Raw genomic sequence first — 12162 nt, forward strand, 5'->3', positions numbered from 1 at the left:
CGCAATCTGCGTTATGCATCCCTGATTATAGAGCCGACAAGCCTCCTCCTTTCCATCTGCTCTCGGATCACCTCTTTGGAGAGATGCTCCTCCGCCTCAGACATTACAGCAGCTGTATTTTGCCAGAGAGCAAGACGTATTTATAACTTTCAAAGCCCCACTTCCGGGCGAAGATTTCTTTTTCATAAGTAAGGCCAACCTTATATTCCCATTATCTGGTGGGAGCTTGGGCAAACTGGAAGATTTTAACCCTGTGTTGGAACCCTGTACCACCAAGCAGACTGGGCAGGGTGCTTGCACAGGAAGATGGGATCTGATGGGACAGGCTTACATTTCTTTTTCCTCTCTTTGTCTACCACCAATGTGGAGCAGTGATGCTGCTAAATGCTCAGCACTGGAACTGCCATGACAGGATTAAAGGATAACATTGCGCTTGGTGGCCCTTTGTCCAAAATATTTGTTTGCTCGTAATATGCCACTTGGCTGTGTGATACAGAGGCCCAGCAACACTACCAACGTTTCCATTATTCTCCGAACGGCTGCTTTGGGCGTGGCCATAAGATGATTCCAGATCTGTAGATGTGTCCAGACCCTGGCATTCCATAAATCAGCTACCAATACGGCTATATATACATCCCTTGAGAAAAAAATCTGCATGTCTCCTGCATGGGCTCCAGGTCATATGCAACAATATCCCCTTCCTCATCAAGGATATCTTGCATTGTGTGGAAGAACTGTTCTTTAGGAGCAGGAGTAAATGCATCAACACCTTTATGAATCCTGGGAGATATTGCCTTCTGAAGGTCCTATGCTTTAACAGACTCAATGGCTGTGCTCTGAAGCATGAGGCTGCCGGATTCAGAGGTGCCTCTACCTGCGTTTGAAGGTGTGGCAGGCAGTTATACTGCTAGTGGCACCAAGACTATCGCTGTAGGTGCCGACACTTTTGAAAAGTTGTCCATCATTTGCTTCTTAAATAATTTCCAATGTTCTGAGGATGATGAACAATTGGGGAATGTTATCTAGCGATCAGATGAGCCAGATGAATTTTCCAACTCTCTACTGCCTCCAATAGCCTTCCCATTTCTTTCAATAGGAAGAGATGATCAGGAATGATGGGACTCTATTTTCAAATGAGAACTTTTGGTGCTGCTTACTCTTCAGAAAATCTACTGTTTGATGGGGAAACCCGGGGCGATTTAGATGGGAGCTGACCAAGAGACAATTACACTGCCCATTTTCTCAGGGCCTTCATAGTCAATGCCTGGTTGGAACCACAATATGCCACATCAAGTCCGGAGGGCAGGAACCAAAGACAGATGTTATGAGGGGTTAAGTGTCACAGCCAACCTTCCAGCGCAGAAGCAGCACAAACTCCTGCCTCCACTTTGGCGGTCTTGGCGCCTGAATTGTAGAACACAGGCCACTGCGACCCCCACAGGGAAAAGATGGTTAGGGTCCACGGATTGGATAGGTAGGGGGAGGTAGGAAAACCAGGTAGAGGGTTAGGGAGAGGTGGTGGGTAGGGAAGGGGAAGAAGGAAAGGTATGCTCCTCAGCTCTTGTCCAGTGAGCCTTGCTGCTGTTCTGTTGTGGTGTTGTGATGCTTACTTCAGCACCACCCTACACTCATTCACTTACACTTCTCACACTACACACGTGCCTGCACCACTTCTGCTGCTGAGGTGAGGCACTCAGTATACACCAGCAGTGAGTTGTACCTCTAGCAGTGATTGAATTGCGAGGTTGGAACTCCAACCCAACCCTCTTCCTAAATATACTCTGCACATGAGATGGTTAACACCCCCTGCACCAGTGGTGTCTAAAACATAGTACACTACAAAGGAACAATACATTTGCTCTGCTACAACGTATGCATCAAACATTAAGAAATAAAGAAGCACTTAGCTCTGGCTTCCTGTGCGCGTGTTGTGCGTCTCCGTAGTTCAATGTCCCGCAATCACTGGGGGCCGGGCCGGCGTTATGCCTGCCAAAATGTAAAACAATTAGAGTGCGCTCTTTAGTCAGCTAGCGCGGTTAGTTTAGAACATTGGCTTTAGTTCGTTACGGGCCAGGAGCATGCTTGTTGACTTAGCGGATGCCGGGCTGCATGTATTTCGTATTCAAGGTTCTTCGGTCTTGGCTTTTGTTATTCCCCATGTGTGGTCCCCCCTGATAGCGTGTGGTTTCCCAGATGCTCTCTTTTGTCACAGCGGGAACCGCGGGCCCCCTCCCAGGCTGGTATCATGCGTTGGGAGTTTTACTGATTCCCATAAAACATGCAAGCACTTATCTTTTGCTTTCGTGGGGCCGAAGGTTTCACTTCAGACGAGGGCAGGCCCCGCGAGTGGCTTAGGTGTTGGAGCTTCTCAGCTGTGCGTCCGCTCGGGAGGATTGACGAGTGCGAATGGGGATCTGAGGCTCACGCATGCGCGATTGTCCCTCCACACATGCGCGCTGGCGTAGGCATCGGCTTGGGCGTTGGCACGTGAGTTTGCAGGCCCTGTGGGCCCGATAATTCCATTAAAACGCTCCCAGGCTGCTGGGGCTGTACTATCCCAGGGGCAAAGGCTGCTGGGGCGTGTAGTCCGCTTCTTGTTGTCCCCTTATGCCTTCTTTTTGCAGATGTCATCCTGCCACACCCAATACACCTGCAGTAAGTGCAGAGATGACATCTGCTGTATGAGACTGCCCCCACCATGCCCGCCATTGCCTTGCGCCGCCCACGCTTTATGACAGTAAGGGAAGTTGGGGAACTGACATTTTGAAAATTAAGTCCCTGTAGTGATTGGAAACCGAGGCCTTCATGCTGGGTATGATGCACAGTAAAAATTGTCTCAGGGAGAAACATTTCGACAAGCATGCTGAGCATAAGGAAAAAAGGAACTGATTTTGTGTGCTCTGTATGTAATGCTGACTGCGTCACTTTCAGCGCCATGGAGCTGGATAGTCGAGGCCAGACCATAATGCACTACACTACAGCCCCTCCTGTGAAAGGTTTCCGATGGCAGCTTCCGCTAAAGAATGAATATTTAAGATGAGGAATCTATGGGAGAGTGTACACAATTAGAAGTGGCTATTTCCCTGAGTCCAGACAGCAGCACATGTTCCTAGACCAACCAGCTGGGACATCAAAGGGTATCAGGTGGGGTACCTTTCACTAAAGTTCAAGGCGACCATGGTGGATCCTGACAACACCAGCCAACAGCCAAAATCGATTTAATTGAAAACAAAAAACAAGTGAGGGACCCAATATTATCAAAAATAGTGAGCAACAGCTTTCCACCAAGGAAACCACCTTCAACTAGAAGCAAAAGAATTGAAAAAAATAAGGTTGCACCGTTCAGAACCTGTAGTACTCAAACACTGATCTGTCTGTGACCCAAATGAACCTTTTTGTGAACTATAATATGATCTTAAATCTTCTGTTGACCAGAGTCATGACAGCATCAAATCTCTGCTAGTGTATGCAAGCACGCACACAGACACACACAAACACTTGCGCGTTCTCTCTCGTAAAACAAAAGCCAGAGCCATTGGCTTTGCCAATGCTTGCTTTTCTGTTGTGTTGCCGATCTGTTTCCTTGTTTTTATTGTATAGGAAACTGTGCCATCAAGTCACTAATGTGCCTTTCTGAAGAAAGGTTTCAAAAATAGTAAACCACATATGCAGAGTATATGTAGAGTCTCTCCCAGGGGTTATTCACCCAAGAACAGGTCATTGGGCTGTGTTCGTGCTGGTAGAGAGATTCCCAGACCCCCCTTTGTTTGCATACATTAACTTTGGGTTTCACCCTAAGTTAACAGGGCAATCCAGACGTGGACCCCTTGCTCACTGTTCTTAGAGAGGCAACAGTTTCACCTCACTGATGATGCCCAACAAGGCTGAAACACGTGTATGGGGTTACTGATGGTACTCTTGTTCAGAGGAGAATTGCCTAGCATTTCGGCGCTAGACTGCCCCTGGGCAGGACAAAGGCTGATATGCGGGGAAATTTCTTCTCTGTGAAAAGGACAGTGAGCTAAAGACTTGGTAGAGTCTCTCCCAGGGGTTATTCACCCAAGAACAGGTCATTGGGCTGTGTTCGTGCTGGTAGAGAGATTCCCAGACCCCCCTTTGTTCACATATGCAAAATGTACATATTTTTAAATAAAATATGTAACTATTTAGCATCACATTTTCTATGGGGCGTAACCTAAATGGAAGACGTAAAAGGCTGGCGCAAGGCTTCTGCACCTTCCATTCACGCCATGCCCCATTTTCATGTATTTTATGGCTGAGAGGAGCGGCGGAACGTAACGTATGTTCTCGCTGCTAGGTTCCTTTCAGCCATACAAACAGTACAGCATTTTCCACTGGCATGGATTTTCATGCTGGCTTTATTTCTGTGAATTCCTATAGAGTCTGCCTGCTAGGACTCCATTGTAAACGTTGCCTGCCATGCGTACATGGCAGGCAGCGTTTACTTCTTTTGCACTGCTCCTATGAGAGCCTGGGGACCAATTCTGTTGATGACGGTGCGCTATATAAGTGCCTTTAACATAACATACCCTCTTTGATTTTTCAGAACATCTTATTTTGGGATATGCACAAATGTGGGAGTCCCCCTACTGAGAATGAACATGGCCAAATAAGATGTTGCATGGGAAGGTTCGCAGTCAGGAGAGTCTACAACCAGAATGTAGCTTGCGGCACCTCTCACAGAGGAGAACTATTGATTTGCATATTGGTCTGGGCCATCCCAGAATTACAGTCCAAAATGCTAGCCAATTCTCTTCTGAGCAAGAGTACCAACATCAACATCAGGTGAAGCTGTGCATCTATAAGCACAGTGATTACTGCATCCACATCTGGGTTGCCGTTTGCAAGTTAGGGCTAAACCCTATGTTTTTCAAAATATGCAAAAAGACCAAAAGAAACCCCAGACAGTTGTTTCTGCTTTACTGGGCATCATCAGTGGAAACTAAGCTAGCATCATGATGTTAAGTTGATCATAATGTAATTCTTTCCACAGAAAAGGTCTTCAATACCTGGTTTAAACTATGGAATATGCAAGACAATTAGAACAAGAGCAGAACACTTTGCCCCATTTCTTTGAGATTGTACATTTTCAATGTTCATGAATCCTCAAATGTACAGACATAGATCAGTGTAGTAGGAAAAGTATAAGATAAACATTATTAAACAGATACAGTGGTCTTATCCAAGAAGGACAATCTAGCCACTCGCCCAAGCGTGGTGTAGGTTAACTGTCCCACAAAGAATATAGTCCCAATTATAATTGCATGCAGCTTTTTAATAGAGAGAACATTAAAAATGAACTCTCTTTACTACCGCTGGAAGACAACCTCCAAGAGTGAGGGTAGAGAACAAATACACCTTAGACAAACAAGATTGAAAGTGGTGAACAGTTATATAATTTACCGTGCAGGACAATGCCTTCTCAGCTACAGTGCTAGACAGGTTGCAACACTGAAGAGTGCCAGTGTGGTCAGTAAGATCCACCAATAAATCAAAGGTAGCAACCACGGATTTCATACCGGAGGACATCCCACTGCAGAAACTATAGGTGCATTTGTCTGAATCCTTACTGATAATATACCGGCAATGGGAACTGCAAACACAATGGAAAATAAGTGCATTAGTAAAGCAGTGCTTTATCATTTGTTGACATGGCATGAAATATATTAATCATGATATGCACGTATTTAATACAGGCAAGCAAGATACCATCAAATCCAGCATCCACAAAGTGAATGACAAACATTCTGAGTCACAAAACGTTAACAGTGTAATTAAGTCAACCAGTCAGTTCATCCAAAAGCTGAGTGGAAAAATGTATTGACCAAAGTTTCTAAGCAGGATCTGCTCATGCAAATGTATGGCATTTTCCTGACACAAAATGCACAGAACCTGAAAACTATTGAGGATCACCACGAATAAATGGAAAATGAAATCATGGACATTGCAAATATGGAGTCACTTAGGGCAAAGGAAGGGACATTATGAGCAGGACAATAAGCCTAAACAATCCACACTTAGGACAAAGAAAAGGGACATTATAAGCATGAAAATAAGCCCAAAAATTCCATTGCGCACTTCTCCTAAGACTACATTAGTAGTGCTTGATCCAGCAGACCTAAGATGTTATCCCCCCTATTACTATGCCACCCTACCTGCCAATGGCTTTGTAAAAGGCTGTAACAATATGCACCTTTGCACTTCGCACCTGATGGTACGGGAAGGGGCCTTAGGTATGTACATATCAGTGTGCAACAGAGGGGGGGCACTGTATCCACAAGGGGCATAACACCTGAGCTCTTTGGTGACTGGACTAGAGGAGGGAAAAACACCTGCCCACAGAACCATGCCCAAAATAGTGGTACACCTTAAGCCTGTATCTTTAGGAACCTGGAGCGAATTAAAAGAAACCCCCCTTCGAGTGTGGTGAGATTTCCTGTGTGTGGTGGGGTGTTCACCTGCTGATTCATTTTCTACCACAAAACCTCACTCACACTAGCCTAGGCAGCTTGAGAAGTGTGATGCACCTCTACCGACTGAAAACAGGGCAGGGATAAGAAAACCCCTAACAATGACATATTCACAGTACAAGTTTTCCCCAACTAAACTTTATTTCTTTTGGATAACAAGATGACAAGGGAGAAACCACATGCCAAACCTTCTTTTTCATCCAATGCCAACATTACTTCAGCATCTGCCATCTATGCAACAACACAATCCCATGTACTTTGAATTACATTGATCTCGATTCTGTGTATGCTCTACTACATATCCGAGGCCAATTAACCACTGACAGAGTAATCTTTAGTACTTTTCCCAGTTTCATTTTAAATCCTATATATCCAACTTCTCTTCACATCCCCTATGCACCTAAAGTTGAAATCAGTCCCCTTTTCTCTGGGAATATGTCTGGGCCTGGTCAAACCGTGTTAGGGGCCTTGAAATAAACTCCTTCCATTTACCCCTTAGACATAATTGCAAGTATGATAATATGGAGAGTTTCCTTAGACCTAGTCCTCTCTCTATGGTAACATTATATAGAAAATTCCATTCACTCCAAATCTGACCCACCCTCTACAAACCCGCCACAAACCAGGCTTGAACCCTTTCCATATCACTAGTGTCTCTCGGAAATAGGGGTGCCCATAAAGAATTTAGAAGGGACAGCCATGATGACAACTTCCCTGTGCAATTACCCGACTGCCATATCCCCAACAATCAGCCTAACGTGGGATGTCTCGTAGCCTTCTTTGGTAAAGACCTTGTTAGTACTAAAAGGCACTCCCTAACCATTTCTGGACGGTTTAGTACATACTCTAACAGAACCCATTACTTGCCACTTGTTGATCTAATATGGTAATATAATATCCGGAGGTGTGCCACTAAATAGTAGGCCTCAAAATCTGGGTAACCCACTTCCCCCAACTCTCAGGGCAAGGGACATGTGAGTAAAAGGTATCCTAACCTTCTTTTCTTCCCAGAGCAATCTGAGCAGAGTGGTTTTGGCTTCAGCAAGACACTGTTGTGGCACCAATATAGGAAACATGATAAGGAGCATGAGCAACCTGGGAAGTACTTCAAATCTTATTTTTTTTGTAACTCTGTTTATCGACATTTTCATTTACAAATCACACAACAAAAAATGAAACATACAATCACAACTTGGACCCATAATATCCACCCCTCTCGTTCCCGACCCAACTCAATTCCCATACCTCCCAAATCCAGTCCAGCCTTCCCACTGTTCCCTGTCCGTGCTTCATTGGGGGTCTTGCTCTCCACATTACTCCATGGCCTACTCCGACACCCCCCCCCCATATTTTCAGGTATTCCTCAGGCAACCCTTTGTTCCGGTATGTTATTTCTTCAGTACTACCAGAGTATTTCATACCCGTCTTCCAGGTCCTCATCTTAGGCATTTCCCGCTAAATCCCTCTTAACCTCCATAGCAGCAATCTGCTATCCCATCTGCTCCCATCGTATTCCCCACTGATATCGCGCTGCATAGCACTCTAGACATTTTATCGAGGACTTTGTCCCATAATTCAGAAACCAGTCGGCACTCCCAGAGAAAATGATAAAAGGTGCCCATTGCTTCCTGCACTTGAGGCCTTTGTTGTTCTTAGCTCTTCACATCCTGTACACCCTGTGCAATATCCTGTATTGTATTAGTCTCCGACGCAGCCACCATTGCTTCCACCCATTCCTCACTTTTTAGGGTTCCAAGGTCCCTTTCCCACTTGTCCTCAAGTTGTGTCAGTGGGGCTGCCATTAAGTTATTACTCAATATAGCTTGGAAATCACTTTCTCCTGCAGTTCATCAAAAAAAGTTTGACTTCTAAAGGACTTTGCCCCGGGAGGTCTAAGTCGCCACCTGCATGTGCCATCATAGCATGTATCAGTCGTACATAAGTATATGCCTCTTCTGCGGCCAGACTATATTTATCCCATATAGCCTGAAATGGCATCAGCCTATCATTTTCGATCACGTCCCCCAATTTATTGATTCACACCCTGGACCTTCGCGGATGGTGTCCCAACTTGCTTATCTCCCTAAATCCCGGTTAACCACAACGGTTGCCATTTAATGACTTCACCTTAGCTCTCGTTGTTTCTTCTCGTATGTGCACCAATCTGTGCACCGCTGGGGGGCGGTGCGTCCACCCTGGGTTTCTGTATAGTCTCTGCATTGGGTCCATTCCGTGTATGGATGCTAGCTCAAGTCTCGTGTGTGAGAGGCCTCTCCCCACAAACAGCCATTCGTTTGCGACAATCAGATGGGCCACCCAGTAATACTTCCGGATGTCCGGTAGTCCAACCCCTCCTTCCCATATCGACCTTGTCAGTGTAGTCATGGCTATGCATGGGTTCTTATTACCCCATATAACCCCTCTCATCAGGGCGTTGATCACATCAAATTGTGTTTTGGGTATTCGCACCAGGGTATTTTGCAACACATAACAACCGGGGAAGTGCCAACACCTTAAGCAGATTAACCCTCCCTAACCGTGTTACTGGCAACTGAGCCCAGTGCTTGGCGTCATACCTTAATCTGCATAGTAATGGGTCATGGTTGCCTTCCAAAAATGTCCCTGCATCTCGATACACCTGTATCTGCAAGTATTAGAACCCTTCCTGATTTGCCCAAGGTAATTTTGAGTCTGCAGTGCCACCCAGTCTCTCTATTATTCTCGGTCCTGATCTGTCTGGGTCCCCCAAATATATGAGGCAGTTGTCTGCATACAGGGAAATCCTATCTTCCCATTCCCCGGGCCATCTAAATGCTCGGATCAGTGGGTCCGCCCTAATTCTTTGTGCTAGTGGTCCAAATCACCATAAGAAACAACAGGGGTGACAGTGGGAAACCCTACCGGGTGCCCCTTTGTAGTGGGAATGTGCAAGAAGTGTGACAGTTAAACCTCACCTGAGCCAGTAGTCTAGTGTAGTGTAGTACAGCCATACCCAACCCAGGTAGTTGGGTCATCACCGCCCAGACGAAGTTCCACCCTACTGAAACAAAGGATTTCGCCGAATCGAGTACCATTTTTGCGTGGGGTCCCTCTAATAATTTCCGATAGAGCCAATGCGTTGTGTACCCTTCTTAGATTCATCTGGGTAGCTCTCCCAGGCACAAACCCGCACTGGTCAGAGTGTATTAACCCACCTATCCATGGGAGCAGTCTATTCACCAGAACATTTGCCAGTATTTTAGCCTCCACATTCAATAGCGAAATGGGCCGATTTGACGGGCATTCGTCTGCATACGCCCCCTTTTTATGGATGACCATGATGGTGGCTGTCCTCAAATCCTCTGGAAGTTCTCCTTTCTCCTGGTTCTCTTGAAACATTCCCAGCATGGGTTCACCCACCTTATCCCCTACGCATCTCCTGAATTCCACCGGCATACCATTTGGTCCTGGTGTTTTCCCCGGCTGCAGACTGTTTATGGCTGCTAATATCTCCTCTTTTGTTATGTTTTGGTCTAGGTTTAGTCGTGCCTGTTCTCCCAGGCTTGGCAGGGCTAGGTCCTCCAAGTATCTATCTCTCCCGGTGAGGGCCCTGGTTGCTCCTTGTAGAGAGTACAGTAGTAGTCTGCAAAAACTTGAGTGATCCCATCCCATCCGGGTGTTCCTTCCTGTCCCATCAGTTATGGTTCTCACCAACCTTGCACCTTCCTCTCCTCTCTGGCCAGGCCAGAATCCACCCCTTTGTCCCCCAACTTATACACCCTGGCTCGCTTAGTCCAATAAGCTTTCCGGGCGTCATCTGTCGCCACAACCTTACATTCCCCAAGAGCTTTGTGCAGGGCATTTTTTATTCCTATGGTCTGCTTGTGTACATGACGCCTCTCCACTTCTGACACTTCGTCCTCTTTTGCCTGTAATTTCTCACGTCTTTCTTTTGTATGCACCCCTATTGCACACTGGGCCCTCCCTCTTTTTACGGTCTTGTATGCTTCCCATAGAGTGATGCTACTATGCACGGTCCCCTTGTTTAAATGAAAATACTCCTCTGTCCTTTCCACGAGTTCCTCCTGTTTTTTCACATTCCCCAGGTAATAGGTGTTAAGCCCCCATTCTCTACTCCCGATCCTTTCGTTCCCTTCAATCTCAATGTATGGGGCATGATCGGATAGGCCTGTGGCCAAATACCATGCCTCCTTTCCTCTCCCAAGCAATATGCAGAGCAGCAACCAATAGTCTAGCCGGGACATCAAGTTGTGGGACCCAGAGTGGAACGAGAATTGCAGCTGACCGGGATTTAGATCTCTCCATACATCCAGCAGCGTGTTGCTTCCATAACCATCGCTAATTTTGTGCTAGCCTCCCTCCTGGGCCTACTCTACCCCTGCAACCACCTATCCATCCCCCTGTCTAGGACTTTGTATGTAGCGGAGGAGGGGCGTACACATTGACAATTAAAACCGATTCTCCCCATAGATCACCAGCGACCACAAGGTATCGCCCCCCGTCTCTTATCACCTTATTGACCTGAAAAGGAATGGATTTATGGACCAGAGTCGCTAGTCCCAGGATCCTCTGTGATAGCTGGCGTGCTCTACTACTGTGTACTGGCCCCTCCCTAAGAACTTACACATCATTCCCATCAGGTGAGTTTCTTACAACAATATCACATCTGCTTTCTGATCCCGTATATAACGTATCACCAGTCCCCTCGTAATTTTGTCAAGGAAGCCATTGACGTTCCACGTTAAGCATTTAATTGTTCTACGTTCCGCCATTGGACGCTCTGTGATTTATATGTCTGCATGTGATGTAGACACCATGTAGGGCCGTGTCGGTAACTTCCATCCAAAATTGTGTATAAACATAACCTCCAACATGAACTCCCCCCAGTCCTCCCTTCCCCCCTCCAGTAGTCTTCCAGCTACCCCAACTCCCTTCTCCTACCCCCACCATATACAGTTTATTCTTAAAAGTTAAAGTTCAGTCACTTTAGTCCTGTGGTATAGTCATTTTCGGTCATATGGCCCACAGCCAACAGAGAGAGCTCCTTTAGCTCCGCCCCTGGAGGCCATCTTCAGATTTGGCGTAGCGCATGTAAAGGGGCAATATGAGCCAAGAAAGAGCAAAGTGGGGTAGTCGGGAGGGTCGCATGTGAATCTATGAAAGCTATTAATGCTGGAGAACAGGAGTTACAGATAACTTATTCCTTCTCCAGCATTGGACCTTTCATAGATTCACATGCTGTGTAAATAGATTACAAAGCAGTACCACATAACCATAGCGGGCGGAGACAAGCTCCTTGTAGAAACACTTACCACAGGAGACATTGACCTGCAGAACCTCCTTGCTGAGCCTGGAATCTGTCATGAAATCCCTACCAAAACAGTAAAACCATGTAAAGCTGTGTACAGATCTACAGGTTGCGGCCCTGCAGATGTCCAGCAGGGGAAGCCCAGAGAGGAAAGCTGTCTTGGTGGCAACAGCCCTTGTAGAATGAGATCGGGTCTTGTCAGGGAGAGGCCTGCCAGCTTCTTGATGTCAGAAGGAGATGCAGGAGGAAATCCATCTGGCATTTGATGATTTGAAAAGTGCATTTCCCATTCCAGAGAGACTAAAAGTCACAATGAGCTGAGAAGTCCTCCAGAACGACTTTGTGCTGAGACGTAATATTTCA

The 12162-nt window shown here is 46.3% G+C and overlaps 1 protein-coding gene across 1 annotated transcript in view; it reads right to left on the reverse strand.

The window, feature by feature from the left end:
- MEIOB (meiosis specific with OB-fold) overlaps nt 1-12162 on the reverse strand; it is a 1713677-nt gene that overhangs the window by 348322 nt on the left and 1353193 nt on the right. Inside the window, exon 12 of the mRNA XM_069647289.1 lies at nt 5425-5614. Coding sequence (XP_069503390.1) covers nt 5425-5614 — 190 coding nt within the window. The remainder of the gene's footprint in view (nt 1-5424; nt 5615-12162) is intronic.

The sequence above is a fragment of the Ambystoma mexicanum genome, chromosome 2q (assembly GCF_040938575.1).
Source record: "Ambystoma mexicanum isolate Mex_15411 chromosome 2q, UKY_AmexF1_1, whole genome shotgun sequence".
Taxonomy (NCBI): Eukaryota; Metazoa; Chordata; class Amphibia; order Caudata; family Ambystomatidae; genus Ambystoma; species Ambystoma mexicanum.